The sequence below is a fragment of the Somniosus microcephalus genome, chromosome 9 (genome assembly GCF_052327205.1).
Source record: "Somniosus microcephalus isolate GS21.2 chromosome 9, FLI_Smic_1.0, whole genome shotgun sequence".
In the NCBI taxonomy this organism is placed as follows: domain Eukaryota; kingdom Metazoa; phylum Chordata; class Chondrichthyes; order Squaliformes; family Somniosidae; genus Somniosus; species Somniosus microcephalus.
In genome coordinates this window covers 124,492,678-124,507,945 of record NC_140995.1, presented here as the reverse complement: position 1 = coordinate 124,507,945, position 15,268 = coordinate 124,492,678, and the positions used below count along the sequence as shown (strand labels likewise).

At 44.3% G+C, this 15,268-nt stretch overlaps 1 protein-coding gene across 1 annotated transcript in view; it reads left to right on the top strand.

Annotated features, from left to right (window-relative positions):
* Positions 1-15,268, top strand: part of LOC147112660 (ectonucleotide pyrophosphatase/phosphodiesterase family member 3) — a 156,753-nt gene that overhangs the window by 92,244 nt on the left and 49,241 nt on the right. The window contains exons 16-19 of the mRNA XM_085997123.1: positions 1,338-1,407; positions 1,988-2,075; positions 6,675-6,847; positions 6,973-7,024. Coding sequence (XP_085853249.1) covers positions 1,338-1,407; positions 1,988-2,075; positions 6,675-6,847; positions 6,973-7,024 — 383 coding nt within the window. The remainder of the gene's footprint in view (positions 1-1,337; positions 1,408-1,987; positions 2,076-6,674; positions 6,848-6,972; positions 7,025-15,268) is intronic.

The following is a 15,268-nucleotide window of genomic DNA, read 5'->3' as shown; positions in this document are numbered from 1 at the left end:
TTTCAATGTTCAGGCTGTTGGTGTTGCCTCTGGATAAACTGGGGATTCATGATGGCCCACATATCACACTTCACACACATCAAAAGGCTTTCCTGCACTGTCATCTTTTTGTGTTTCACTTAAAAATGTAGATAGTATTAACCTGAACTCCCGTTGGCACCAAAGCCTCGCAAGAATCAAACTCCTCATACTCACTTCACAGAAGGGAAAAAAATCCTGCCCAACAGCACCTCAAGGCTGAATTCTTATTTTGAGATTGGGCTCTTGCTACTCAACTCAAATTTATAACTCTCTCAACTTACACAAGGCTATTTAATTTATACTGTGAGTGCAGAACTAGAGAACACAAGTTCAAAAATAATAATCCTTAAGTGAGACTGGAGATTAAAAGAAATTCTTCCTCTCTTTCACAGAGTAGTGGATACTTGGAACAGATTTCAAAAAGCAGTTGGTGCAGTTTAAATGAACTCCATCAAAAAAGGGTTGATTAAGTATATGTATAAGAAGCTGAATGTTCTAGAAGTTAAAAATAGACTGAAATAATCAAATAACCAGAAACAAAGACTTGCATTTATATAACACTTTATCGTGGCTCTCAGAAACACGTCAAATGTGCTTCATGTATGATGAATTGGTGTTTTGTAGACATATTTTGTGCACAGCAAGAGCCCACATTCATCAATCATGCAGGGAACATATCGGTCCCTGTGTTATTAGGGCTGGGGTGGAGGGTTTGTCTGTGAATGGCAGCCAGCTAAGGGTGAAGCCTAGTGGCCATGTAGCAGCTCAATAGTTTTTTTACTTCTCCAACATCAGCTTTATCAATGTTTTCGGGCCGTTAATCTTCATGTTCCTTTATCTTTTCTATGATTCTACGATTCATTATGTATATGTTATTACTTGAAATGCAGATAAAGTAAATGGGAAATAACTTCAGCCACACCTAAAATATCTCAGCTCCTTAATATAGTTGTATGGCACTCCAGTCTGAAGTACAGTCATTAGTAACCTCTGATGTTAAATTGTACCATTAATAATTAATTAATAATTAATATATGGAAAGGAAAACAATATGAAATGGTAGTGCAAGTGGGCCCACTAGTGGCATCCAGGCCAGGAAGTGGATAGCGAGCAGGCTCCAGAGTTTCTGACAGCATGTACTGGCTCCAAACAAATCAGGTACCCTCATGTGGACCCCACATTGTCCGGCGGGACCAGCACTGGAGGCTATCAATGTTTTTGGGTCGTTAATCTTCATGTTCCTTTATCTTTTCCATTCTCCACTAATCATATTGTTGTTCTCTTATAAAGTTTCTGTTTTTTAAAAACATTTTCAGAGATGTGTTGACATTCCATTTCTGTGGTGGTGGAAATCATGGCTATGATAATGAATACAAAAGCATGCAAGTAAGTAATTAGAAATGTATAACACTGTACTGGTCGCAATTGTCATATTGGGGGATGGTTTCCTCTGTCCTGTGTGTAGTTAGATTGCATTCTTTATAAAAGTGGTTTGATTTTGGTACATATAACCATCCAATCTCCAATTTGATACAAACTGACACACTGGGGCTAATTTCCTGTTTCTGCAGTCCTGGTGCGGAGTGTCGCCCACCATAAGCACACATTGGAAAATTGCACAGGTGCAGGGCATGATTGTCCACAATGGAAATCACAGGAGCACAGATCTTGATGAGTAGAAATATATAACATTGTTGTCATCAGGGAGTTCTGGCATATAAGCCAAAAATCTTGGAAGTAAATAGGTACATATTTGGGGTTTTGAATATAGTGGTGCTCATGCAACCCTGTCATAACCTTCCATTGCAAATTTTACCACAGAATTAGGCCCTGTATAATTGGAGAATTTTTCTTTTGCTAGATATGGGGAATAATTCCCTTTTAATATGCGCTTTCCCTATTTAATAAACAAATTTGTGTGTTTTTTCTTGTATTAACTACGTTTTCCCTTGATGGTAAATTCCAGGCAATCTTCATAGCTAATGGGCCTTACTTTAGATTCAAGACAGAGGTTGATCCATTTGACAATATTGAACTCTACAACCTGATGTGTGGTAAGTGCTTTCATATTATGAAGAAGTCTTATGTAAGCAAATTGTTTTATTACAGCTGATCCACCACTAATGTTGCTGTAATAACATGTATCTTTGTAACTGCCTTTGTATGCTAAGGATTCTCCATAATGCACTTGTCTTTAATGTTATTGCAGTATAACTACTTCAGACTGTCTCTACTCCAGATGATTGAAGGTAGTGGCTCAAAATATCCTGAAGCAATCATACCTTAACAGTGAGGACTAAAAAAAGATCGTGAAATCATATTGGATTGAATTTTCCTTTGTAATGACACCAATGGGACAGTTAGCTCTTACAGCTTGCTATGTTGGAATTTTAGGGTATTCTAATGAACTGTTCCATCTTGCAATGGTCTCGCTCCACTTCTTGTAAGTTGACCTCATACCCTCTGCAAACCAGAGTACGAGCTTTTCAGGTTTTTCGCCACTACGGAGATCTCCTATTCTACAGGGTTCACGTAATCCTAGATTGCCAGTGATCACTTCCCTTAATTTCTCTCCAAGCCAATTCAGAACAGTATAATCAAAACACCACATTCAGACTCCTAATTAACTACTGTATTATAGAATTTAATAAATCCAACACATACAGAACAGCAGAGTGTAAAGAACAGTATTAGCCCCCTCTATAACATCTTCAAAAGTTTGAATAGTTTTTCTTCAAATTTCATCACAGTGCAGAAGCAGAGTTTTAGCTTTGGCAGCCACAATTGGAGCTAATGCAAGAATATTAGACATTCGTGTACAGAAAAAGGACACACAGCCAAAACACACACACACATTTTTCCCTGGACTTTAGTTGTTCCAGTGCAAGAAAGACATCTGTTTTAATGGTGCTATTTGCAAAAAATGTTTTCCCCTTCCTCAACCAGCTCACTCTACTTGCATAGGACAAACAAGGAGGTGAAATACCATTATCCGTGCTAACACAAACATTCCCTTTGACCCAGCCCCATGTGCAATAATTTACTTACACTGGAATAAACAGCATTTTGAGCTGTTCTGACAAGTATTGTAACTCAGAAGTTGAATTAACCATAAGTTTCTATTCTAGCACCGCCATTTGCAAATTATATTAGAATGGTGCTTTAGCTCTAGGCTGACAGCAGAGCTGCCATTTCAAGTTCAGTGCCAGGCAGAATGTGTCGTTATACTGCCAGCAAGTTGTGACCTAATTTTTTCCATTTCAATTTGTACAGTTTGGTGCTGAAGGGGGCAGCACCATTTCCCCCCAAGGAGTCATATGACGGTGGGCTCTTTTTTGTGAGAGTGGACATTTGGCAACAGGTCAAAGTCTAACTTCAATAAAGAGAGAATGTGTTGTGCGACGAATTGTTTGTTCAGATGTGAAATTGAAGTATTAAACCTGATCTTCCATGTGGCCTGCAGCACTGAAGCATTTGTTGCCATAAATATCTGTTAAATCCAGGGCTAATGAACATTAAATCAGATCCTGTGTCTAGCAGGTTGTTCAGAGGAGATCGAGATTCCCAGTGTCATAAAATATAAAAGCTGTGTAGCGATTCGTGTGCATCACCACTAAATAATCGAGTTCGACGAGCTATAAATAAGTTGTTTATTTACAGGAACAGGTTAAATACAACAAGTAAGGTAGCAGGTAAGATGGCTGACTGTAGGAGCACCGTGGTGTAGATCTTTCCCCAGCGGGGGCGCCACGAGGACTGACTAGAAGTTTCCCAGCTCAACTGCCAGCAGGTTCCGAGCTCTACTGTTGGAAGGTTCCGAGCTCTGACGTCATGACGTCGGAGTACAGGAGAGAAGCCTGAGTATAGTAACAGACATACAGTAAGGTAAGTTAAAGGGAATTATGTATCTCAATGTAAGGGACAACCGGTGGTACCGCCACAGCTGCTTTAATGTCATAATACCTACAACAACAACTTGCATCTATGCAGCGCCTTTAAAGTAATAAAACATCCCAAGGCACTTCACAGGAGTGTTGTCAAAAAAAATTGACACAATAGTCGGTCTATAATTCTTTGTGATATTTTAAGTGAAAAGTTTACAGTAACAAGAATATAAAGATGTTTGTAGATGATACAAAAATTGGCCGTGTGGTTGATAGTGAGGAAGAAAGCTGTAGACTGCAGGAAGATATCGATGGACTGGTCAAGTGGGCAGAAAAGTGGCAAATGGAATTCAATCCAGAGAAGTGTGAGGTAATGCATTTGGGGAGGGCTTACAAGGCAAGGGAATACACAATAAATGGTAGGATACTGAGAAATATAGAGAAACAAAGGGCCCTTGGAGTACATGTCCACAGATCCCTGAAGGTAGTAGGACAGGTAGATAAGGTGGTTAAGAAGGCATATGGGATACTTTCCTTTATTAGCCGAGGCATAGATTATAAGAGCAGAGAGGTTATTCTAGAACACTAGTTAGGCCACAGCTAGAGTACTGTGTACAATTCTGGCCACCACATTACAGGAAAGATGTGATTGCACTAGGGAGGGTACAGAGGAGATTTATGAGGATGTTGCTAGGACTGGAGAATTTTCGCTATGAGGAAAAATTAGATAGGCTGAGGTTGTTTTCTTAGCATTATTAGTGCATTATAAAACCCAGCACTTTGTGGCGAGGAAAAGATATGCAGTGAGTTGCGAATCACCACAAATTGCTGGATGATTTGCACTGTTCTGCCATTACCCTCACAAAAACAGGAGCTCGCCGTCAATCTCCTCATGAATGTCAAGAAATTGCTGGATTTTCACCATAAATACGAATGAATCTCACCGCAGACATTTAATGACATGATTTATGGTCCTGTTATGAAACTCAACCTCGGAGGCTCAGAAAGGGAACAATTGAAACTGTGGAGTCTCACTCCTGCAGGTAGTAATTTGTTCTTGGAGGTTTTTAAAATTTAAAAAGTTTAATTTTTTATATTTTATTTCTTGCTTTTCATTTCTGTCTTTCTTTCTCTCTCTCTTATGCCAATCTTTCTTTCTCTCTCTTTATTTCTCTTTTTGCATCTAAGTTAACTCTAATTCACCCCATTACCTTGTCCGTCGTTGACTCTTTCTTTCTCTATCCTTAACTTTCATTGGTTAAGGAGATAAACCATTGGCCCCGACGTTCAGGAGATCTCGGATGCTTCGTTGACTGCACCGCGCTGTTATCAATTTGCATTTCTAGCAATTGCGGCGCAAAAATAATACGACCTGAAGGGCGAGGAAAGAAATTGAATTCACAGCACTTGCTGCGAGATGCCCCACTCCAGCAATTTCTGGGCCATCAAATTTTGCTCTTTTAATTTTGTTATGGTTTGAACCCAAACCCATCATCTGTTACTTGGAACGTATGACTGCAGATAGGAAAGCTGAAACCCTCTTTCTGTAATATGTTCCGAACCTACTACTTCAGTATCACGAAAACATATTTTGTAATTCTTAATCACATACCACAGAGTGGAATTGTGTACAAAATAAACAATGGGCTAAATCTAATGCAAACAAGTTCCAGATCCAGTGAAAGTTATGTTTGTAAGAGGATTATACACTTTCTTGGCACAAAACTGTCTTACTAAATAGTTAGTTCCAAGTCAATGAAAGAATGGAAAAGTCTGTCTTATTGTGAATGGGTGACTATGATCTCACTTCTTTGTTATAATGACTAAGTACTTCCAAGGAACTCAACTAGCTGCATCGCCAGGACCCATATCTGGTGGGATTGTGCTGTGAGCTGGGGCAGATATATTCTCAGACCTGGCAGACATATGGGGTGATTTTGTCAGCCCTGGGGAGGTGGATTTGGAGGTGGGACTGCCTGGAAAATGGCAGAATCTGGGGGCGGGTACCCATCCCACCCCCAACCCGCCACTGTGCCATCTTCCCAGGAGGCGGGTACTCGACCCGCGCCGGATCCCGTCTCCTCGAGGCGGGAAGGGGATTAGTGCCAATTAACTGCCTGTTAACAGGTAGTTAACAGCCGTTTTTTTGGCTAATCCCTATTTTGAGCCCTGAAGTGTGGGCTTCCCGCCGGCTCCGAACCTCGCCAGGGTCAGCGAGGCGGGCCGTCAGTCTGCGGGGGTCGGAGGGGCCGAGATGTCCGGTGTGCAAGTGAGTGATGTGTGCAGAGGTAAGTGTGTGAGGTGTGTATAAAGTGTTTTAATAAGTTTTACTTACCGTTACTTCTTCCTGCAGGCTTCCTCCCTTCAGGTCTCGGGAATCCCTCAGCTCACCGGCACAGAAAGCAGAATGGCCGCTGAACTGTCAAAAGCTGCAGCCTTCTGCTTTCTGCTCAGGAAGGCTTTCTAATTGAGTCTGAGTAAAGACTCAACTTAGAAGACAGATTGTCAGTGTTTGACAACTTCACAGAGCCTGCCTTGAGGACAGTCCAGATAAAGCTTCCTTTGTTGGATGCTTATCGTTTGTTCTGTATCCAATGTCCAATTTTCCACTGGCACCAACTTGGAGGTTGCCAGTACTCCAGAGTAAACCATTGCTTTCTTCAAGCATGTCATTTGAATAAATACTGAAGGAAAGGAGATACCAAAAAACAAAAGGCACAAATGTGTAGTTGTAACAGGATTGCTCTGTGGTTTTTCTTCTCTTGTTAGATTTGTTGCATATTACGCCTGCACCTAATAATGGATCTCATGGCAGTCTGAACCACCTGCTAAAGAATCCTTTCTATAATCCTGTTCTTCCTGCTGAGGTATCTGCTTCATCCCTCTGTCCACTCTCCACACTGATTCCAAGTGACGATCTGGGATGTTCATGTAATGGCTCAGTAAGTAGAGGACTGGCTGCTCGATGATCTGTTTGTTAATTTCACAGTACTCTGAATTTTACAAAGTTATTTTGAGAGGCACCAAGTAAACTCCAACATCAACAGAATGCATTTATATCCCTCAGGCCCTGCTTGTTCAGGAAATGAATAAAAGAATCAACCTTACTGCCACAGAAGGTAAGATAATATATAACTTTTACGGTTGTTTTGCCATGTCAAATGTTTAGCAATTCTGCAAGTGTGAGTTTTGGATCTTAAGTACACTGTGACTAATTTATTACAGTTTAAAGTTAGTGATTGGAAAAAAAGACGACCAAAATATTACAGAATAAGTTCCTCACTAAAAGTAACTGCTGCACAAGATTTATCATGGGAGATTTATCATGGGAGTATTTGTTATTAATATGAATCATGTTTTCTCCACATTGAAGCTCTGTTCTTGAATATGTAACATATGTATGAAGGACAGACAATTCAACATGAGTGAAACCAGTGTGGTAAGAACAGCTAATTTTCCCAAAAAATGTTCTCAGGAATGGAATATTCCTGCAATAGATGCAAATGTTTTCACTATTCCGTTTTCAGTATGGTGTTCGATTAATGGACTATCTAGTACTTTCAGGAATGTGGAGTATTGATGGTAGCCCTGTCCCCACACACGTACATGTGCACTTTTACACAATAATAATTCAGTTTAATATAAAGTATGAATACCAGAGCTGTCAACATTGGCTTAATCCTAGGTGTGAGATTTGCAATTATAATCATACTAAAAGATTTAAATAGTAATTGTTTTGTCACATGAGGCTCCTTTTTGCACTGTTGTGAAAAGGCATCTTTCAGTGCATCACAGAAACGGTTTTTTTTATCTCTTATTTTCCATTCTTTACAATTGGCATATCAAAAATTCTTCCCATCTGTCAACTAAAGTAATATATCCACACACATAATTTAGGCAGATTATATATCAGCGAGTGGAGACTGGAGTGCCTGACTCTGAATACTGGGTTGACGTCGAGTGGGGTACGCGTCCGATTTGAGCGGAGTGCCTGAACGCCCCCTGCATTGTAGGCCCGGGAGTGGATTGGCAACACCCCCCCCCCCCCCCCCCCCCCCCGCCCCAGTCGCATCTAGCCAGTCCTCTTTGCAGGGAGGGAGTTGTAAGTCAGGTTAATGACCTGTCAACATAAAAAGGGGTCTTTGTTATGGAAATGCACGATCTGCTGATGTAAGAACAGTGAAAGAAATTTGTTGCCACATGTACCACTAAGCATGGAAGGGAAAGAAGATAAAAACAGAAAATGCTGGAGATACTCAGCAGGTCAGGCAACATCTGTGAAGAGAGAAACAGAGTTAACGTTTCAGGTCAATGACCTTTCGTCAGAACTGGAAAAAAGCAGGAAATGGAACAGATTTTTAAGCAAGTGTAGGGGCTGGGAAAGGGGGGATCGGATGAAAGAACAAAAGGGAAGGCCTGTGATAGAAGGTCTCTCATTCTGCCAGTGCAATTTACACTTCATCTCGAGCCATCCTTTGTTTCTTAACCTGTCCCATTACCATCTGCTCTTGCCTTGAATATCTCTTAATGTCTCTTAACCTCTCCTGCCTTCCATCTTATCACAGACCTTCCCTTTTGTTCTTTCATCCCCTCCTCCCTTTCCCAGCTCCTACACTTGCTTAAAAATCTGTTCCATTTCCTGCTTTTTTCCAGTTCTGACGAAAAGTCATCGACCTGAAACATTAACTCTGTTTCTCTCTTCACAGATGCTGCCTGACCTGCTGAGTATTTCCAGCATTTTCTGTTTTTAATTCAGATTTCCAGCATCTGCAGTATTTTCTTTTTGTATTAGAGAAAGAAGATATATTGGTTGAAACATCAGTTAATTTAATATTTGCAGAGTCAAAGGCCTGGATATTAACAGGGGCGGGTTATGTAGGCAGGGGGCGGACTTTCAGCTGGGATATCCGCATGGTATCAGTGTGCGTCTTTTGTCATTGATGGGTTCCCCACCTGGAAGTCAGCCTGATTGACAGGCTTGGCTTCCAGTCAGGTGGGATGGACTCTGGAGCAGGCTGCAGGAGTAGGTAGGTCCGATCCATAACCCAGGGTGAGGGGGTCCGATCCCAGGGGTCTTTGTATGGGGGGTTCTGATGGGGGGAGCTTGGCGGGCCGGGGGAAGCACTCCTGCTCCTCCTGGCCCACAAGCAGTGCTGTAAAGGCACTTAGCTTCTCCCCGAAGCTGTCCTCACTGCCCTTCAGCTGCCGGCTTTCCTGAGGCCTGGGAAACCCAGCCGCCCACTATAAAACCGGCAAAGCAGGTTAAATCTGAGACTGCCAGCCTCATTAAAATACTTAAATTGCCAACCTGCCTCCTGGGAGCGGGTTGGCTGCCTGTCCCTTGTCCCACCTCTGTTAAGCCCGGAAGTGGAAGTTGGAGGCAGATTTCAAATTTTAAAAATGTTAACATCTGACCCGATCCCAACCCACCTGTTTCTGGCTGTTAAAATTCAGCTGGTAGGATCCCACAGCTAAAGGGTGAGAGTTCTTATCTTGCAAACCAATGCTCACCACCTCAAATCTTGTTGATATCTCAACAGTTTTGCTATTTGCTAACCTATAGAAACATCCTAAATTGTAATAATGCAACATATATATCATTTTATTCGCATTTGGGAATGTTGCTCTGCTTTATTATCAGAGTGCAAGATGGAGCTTTTTCATGGTGATATTTATGCAATTCTTGTTTTCTTTGTTACAAGTTTGTTATTCTATTGTCATGACGACAGATTTTTTTTAAATTAGATTATCCTTGAATTTCCATACAATCACCACATCATCTGTTGTATAAATTTGGATATAATTTGTTAAGTCATATTCAGCAATCTATATTCAGAAACAAATCGTAACAAAACAGTGTTGGGTGCTTTCCAAATGTCAGGGCAAAGGCTATGGTTCATCTTCCAAAAAATATACAAATCTTTGATTGACATTAATCCTACTTTATACTTGATGTGACCGTGAAAGGCACCAGGTTTATAGTAGACAAAGATTTTCTGGGCTAAAAATTTGGTTGCATAGTGCCCGTTGTTTGGGCGCTACGGATGCTGAATTGGCTCAAAAATGACGTCCGAGCAGCGCGCACACTCTTCTGGTACGAGCTGTGCTGGACACCATTTTAATGAGGGTGTTAGCGTTGGCGCTGGGAGTGTGCGCCGTTAATATGCAGAGTAGGCAGAGGTGATGTCAATCAGCGTGTAACTCTGATTTGATGCCAGCACTGCCATTTTCAACCTCCATGCTGGAGCTATCGCCCTCTCTTAACCTTGCACAGCCATGATGCCTTCATTCTGCGGCAGTCCGCTGTACCATCAGCATTTGAGCCACCACGACAAACCAGAGGGTGGCTACTGGTTGACAAGGGCTATCCACTGACCACCTGGCTCATGACTCTGCTGCACAACCCAGGAACATGTGGGCAGCATGCAGATAATGAAAGCCATACTGTCACACGGTATCTGAGAACAAACCATTGGCGTCCTTAAACAACGCTTCCACTGCCTGGACTGCTCTAGAGGAGCCCTGCAGTACTCACTGGAGCGTGTAGTGGTCTGCTGAATGCTCCACAACCTCGCCTTCATGAGGGCACAGCCCTTGCCACCAGGCATATAGCATCCAGCTGAGGAGGAGGAAGCAGAAGGGAGGAGGCAACCCAGACAGCCCCTTTCTGCTAGGGCTGTCTGTGATTGACTCATCCGACGGTGGTACCAGTGAACGCAACCCCAATTCCCCATTCGACAATTGTCCCACATCTTCCCTTTCCTCTGTTACTGACCATCACAGCATCCTCTTGGCCATAATACTAGAATAAAAGCCACCACAAAACAAATATTCCAAACCAATTTTATGAATCAAACCATTACAATATTTCATTCAAAAGTCAACTAATCACCCTTGTGCATTCCCTTAGTGCCTGTCTTCTGTGTGCCTCTGCCTGTCCTGGTGCTCCTACGCAGTACTACCCCAGTGGCTGCAGCATGGCTGGTGGAAGGCTGCTGACTTTCAATGGGGGAGACTGCAGGTTGCCTTGCAGGATGACCTGCAGCAGTTCTGGGCCTAGTAGGCCTGGCTTTGGACTGCACCACCTTGGCATGGGTGGCAGCAATCTGGGCTGGCTAGGTGACCGGCAATAGCAAGGGCACTGGCCGAGTGGCAGTGGTTGGAGGACGAATGCTGTCATTCTGAGAGAGGACAGCAGGTTTGTCCTCCAAGGAGCCACTGCCACTCCCCCGGGGCAGCGCCTCAGCAATCCTAGTAATCTGCTAGAGGATAGATTACTGGACTACTGTGACACCCTGCAAGCCCCTTTCAACACTGATAAACCCAGCCATGATGGCTGATGTGGATGTCATGGTTGAATAGCTGGCAGCGTGTGCAAATTGTGAGATGTGGGTGTGAGGTTTGCAGCAGTGGTAAGTGTGTGAGGGTGAGATAGAGCATATGAATGTGAGGTATGAGTTGTGATTGATAGAGATTGTTGGTAGGTGAGTAATGAGGGTGTGGTGAATTGAGCACTGTGTGAGGCTAATGGTGCAATTTGTGGGATATGGCATTTGAAGATGAATTCACTGTATGAGGTCATTAAACTTCTTCCTGCACTGCATCCAGGTCCTCGGGGCTACACTGCTTGCATTGACAGCAATGGCTATCTGCTTCCATTCCCTTCTTGGCGTCTGTCTGGAGGGTCTCCTGGCCCCCTGAGGACACAGGACACCTCTCCTCCTGTCCACCTCCTGCACCAGGGCCTCAAGTGCTGCATCCAAAAATCTGGGAGCCTTCTCTCTGCTATGTTGTGCCATCTTCAATCTTCCTGAAGGTCAGCCACTCCTCTACAATGACTTCCAGTACCTGCTGCAGCCAGAATGCACCTCCCCTTTAAGAGGTGCAGGCTGGCTTTAATTGGTGCTAGCCTCGCACGAACTTGGGCCCCCTGCTAAACTGCAGCCAATCAGCAGTGTGCTTAGTGCTAGGCTGCACGCCACTATCATTATAATTAGCAGGCAGCACAAAGTTTGCGTGCTGCCTGCATTACTTTGAAAGGGCGCTGGTTAATCCTCCTGCCTGTTTTCGGGGGCAATCCAATTTTTAGTCCTCTTATGTCTTTGTCCTTTTCATTTGATTTGGTCCTTTGCATTTGATTTGGAACTGTTTTCTAAAGGATTTCTATAAGTTTCATCAATACTCCTAAAACACTGTCAGAACTGTATTGCTCACTACCTTTTTTTACAGTGCAAGTAAAAATTAGGGAAAAGACCCTTTTTTGTATCTTTGAGCAGGACAGTTTCATTTATTTTTCACAGCCTGACTGTTGCCTTTGGAAAAACTTTACCAGTGGATGCACAGCCTAAGTTGGCGGAATCCCCACACGTATGTGCAGAACAATACATAATGACTTAAGTATTCGCTAGTGTCTTTTCTGTGCTGCTCTATACTGTGGGATATGCAATTTCCATTAGCAACCAGCAGGCAGAAGGGATTTAGATCATGATCTCATCAATGTAACACTCAGTAGTATAAGTGTGGAAAAGTTACACTTAATAACTATCAGATAAAAACTATTATTATATCAGTTTGGGTTAGCATCAAACCAAGTCCAGTGGTGACAGTTATCACATGCTCTGCCCCTTAGGAACATGGGAACAGGAGTACGCCATTAAACCCCTCGAGCCTGTTCTGTCATTCAATGAGATCATGGCTAATCTATGACCTAATGCCATATACCTGCCTTTGGCCCATATCCCTTAATACCTCTGGTTAACAAAAATCTATCAATCTCAGATTTAAAATTAATAATTGATTGAGCATCAATTGCCATTTGTGGAAGAGACTTCCAAACTTCTACCACTATTTGGCCTAGAAATTCAATTGTTAGCGCCAACCGCTAGCGCCTTAAGAGGGCGAGAAGTGGGGCGTGAAGCGGCTAGCGCCCGGGCACGGCGCGATCTGCGCCTCTCGCGAACTTGAGTCAAGAATTAGCGGTGGTGCAAAACCGCAGCGCCCGCTCAGCTGTGCGCGCAGATCCTGACGTCATTTCATGGTGCAACGCCCTTGGTGCGCCCCGAACCGGAACTTCAGTGGCGCCCCCCCTTCTTTGCGCCTGGCGCTCCCAGCGACTGGTTGAGTGGAACGGTTCCCAGTCGCTGTGGGGCTGGGGGGGGGTGGGGGGGTGGGGGCGCTATTTAAAGGGGACTCTTCCTGCATTCTTGGTGGCAGCCATTTTGTTCCACTCCTTCTGTGTGAGAGAGAGAGATTTGGAGAGAGACAAAGGGAGAGAGCTTTCTGCTTTGACTCAGCACTCGCACAGGTACTTCTGGTTTCAGGCCAGAGCTTTGCAGTTGGATTTATTTTTCAGTGCCATAGCCTTGAGTGGCCACATATAATGGGGGCTGCAATGGGTGGAAACGTTGGGTTTCTGCATTGCATTGAAAGGGCTCAGAGATGCCGAGAGAGAGTGCCAATCATGGCCAGATGGAGAAGGGCCAACAGGCTTCGGCACAGGAGGCCTTACCCTCCCAGGGTAAACCGCCTGCACTTCTCCTACCTCAACATGTCTGAGGAGCAGTGCATTCGGAGGCTTCGATTCAGAAGGGAGGTGGTCACTGAGATCTGCCACCTGCTTCAGAGAGATCTGCAGCCTCAGCTGAGGAGCAGGACGTCTCTGTCGGTGGCGGTGAAGGTGACAATGGCTCTCAACTTCTATGCCAACGGCTCCTTCCAATCCGCTACTGGGGACATTGCCAATATATCCCAGTTCGCGGTGCATTGCTGCATCTGCCAGGTCACGAATGCCCTCTTCAGAAGGAGACGTCAGTACATTTCCTTCCCCATGACCCTGGACAAGCAGCAAGAGCGTGCAATGGGATTTGCAGGAATAGTGGGCTTCCCCATGGTCCAGGGCACCATTGATTGCATGCATGTGGCTTTGCGGGCGCCTCTAGAGAATGCCGAGGATTACCACAACCGGAAGGGCTACCATTCGCTGAACGTGCAGTTGGTGTGTGACCACAGGCAGCTCATATTAGCTGTCAATGCCCGCTTTCCAGGCAGTAGCCACGATGCCTTCATCCTGCGCCAGACTTCTGTGGCAGACATTTTCGAAGCCCCGGCTCACCCAGGAGGCTGGCTTCTCGGGGATAAGGGCTATCCTTTGTGCACCTGGCTGATGACCCCGCTCCATGCGCCCACCACCCCTGCTGAAGAACGATACAATGACAGGCATCAAGCGACCAGGAACATCATTGAGCACACAATCGGCGTGCTGAAGCAATGGTTCTGCTGTCTGGACCATTCCGGGGGAGCCCTACAGTACTCGCCTGAGTGAGTCTCCCATTTCGTTGTAGTGTGCTGCATGCTGCACAACCTGGCTATCCTCAGGACTCAGCCACAGCCAGCAGACATTGGAGGACCACCAGAGGAGGAGGAGGAGGAGGAGCACCAAGACGGGAGGGAGGCACAAAGTGCAAGGGCCGTCTGTCAGCAGCTTATTGCAAGTCGGTTCTAGGCCCCCTCTCAGGGAATGGCTTGTGCCACTGAAAGAGTATGAATGGAGCTGCTCCGCAAACCCTGAGGCGGTCAAGGCAACAAATAGTTCAAAGTGCAAACATGGACAATCTGAATAAAGACAATTTTTTATTTAACAAACTCTGTGCCCTTCCCGCATGACAAACAAATACAGAGAAACCCCCCAAAAAACAATCAGACACATAGCTGGCTCTCTCAACCTGGAGAAAATGAACAAAACAGTTAAACAAAATGAGATGTATCCCAGGCTACTATGTGAGGCAAAGGAGGAGATTACAGGGGCTCTGACACAAATTTTCAGAACCTCTCTGGCCACAGGGGATGTGCCAGAGGACTGGAGAACAGCTAACGTAGTACCATTATTCAAGAAGGGTAGTAGGGATAAATCAGGGAATTACAGGCCAGTGAGCCTAACATCAGTGGTAGGGAAATTATTGGAAAAAATTCTGAGGGACAGAATTGGTCTCCACTTGGAGAGGCAGGGATTAATTAGGGATAGCCAGCATGGCTTTGTCAAGGGAAGATCATGTCTGACTAATTTGATTGAATTTTTCGAGGGGGTGACTAGGTGTGTGGATGAGGGTAGTGCAGTGGATGTGGTTTACATGGATTTCAGTAAGGCTTTTGATAAAGTCCCGCATAGGAGACTGGTCAGGAAGGTAACAGCCCATGGGATCCAGGGTGCCTTGGCACATTGGATCCAAAACTGGCTTAGTGGCAGAAGGCAGAGGGTGATGGTGGAAGGTTATTTTTGTGACTGGAAGCCTGTGTCCAGTGGGATACCGCAGGGATCGGTGCTGGGTCCCTTGCTGTTTGTGGTCTACATTAATGATTTGGATGTG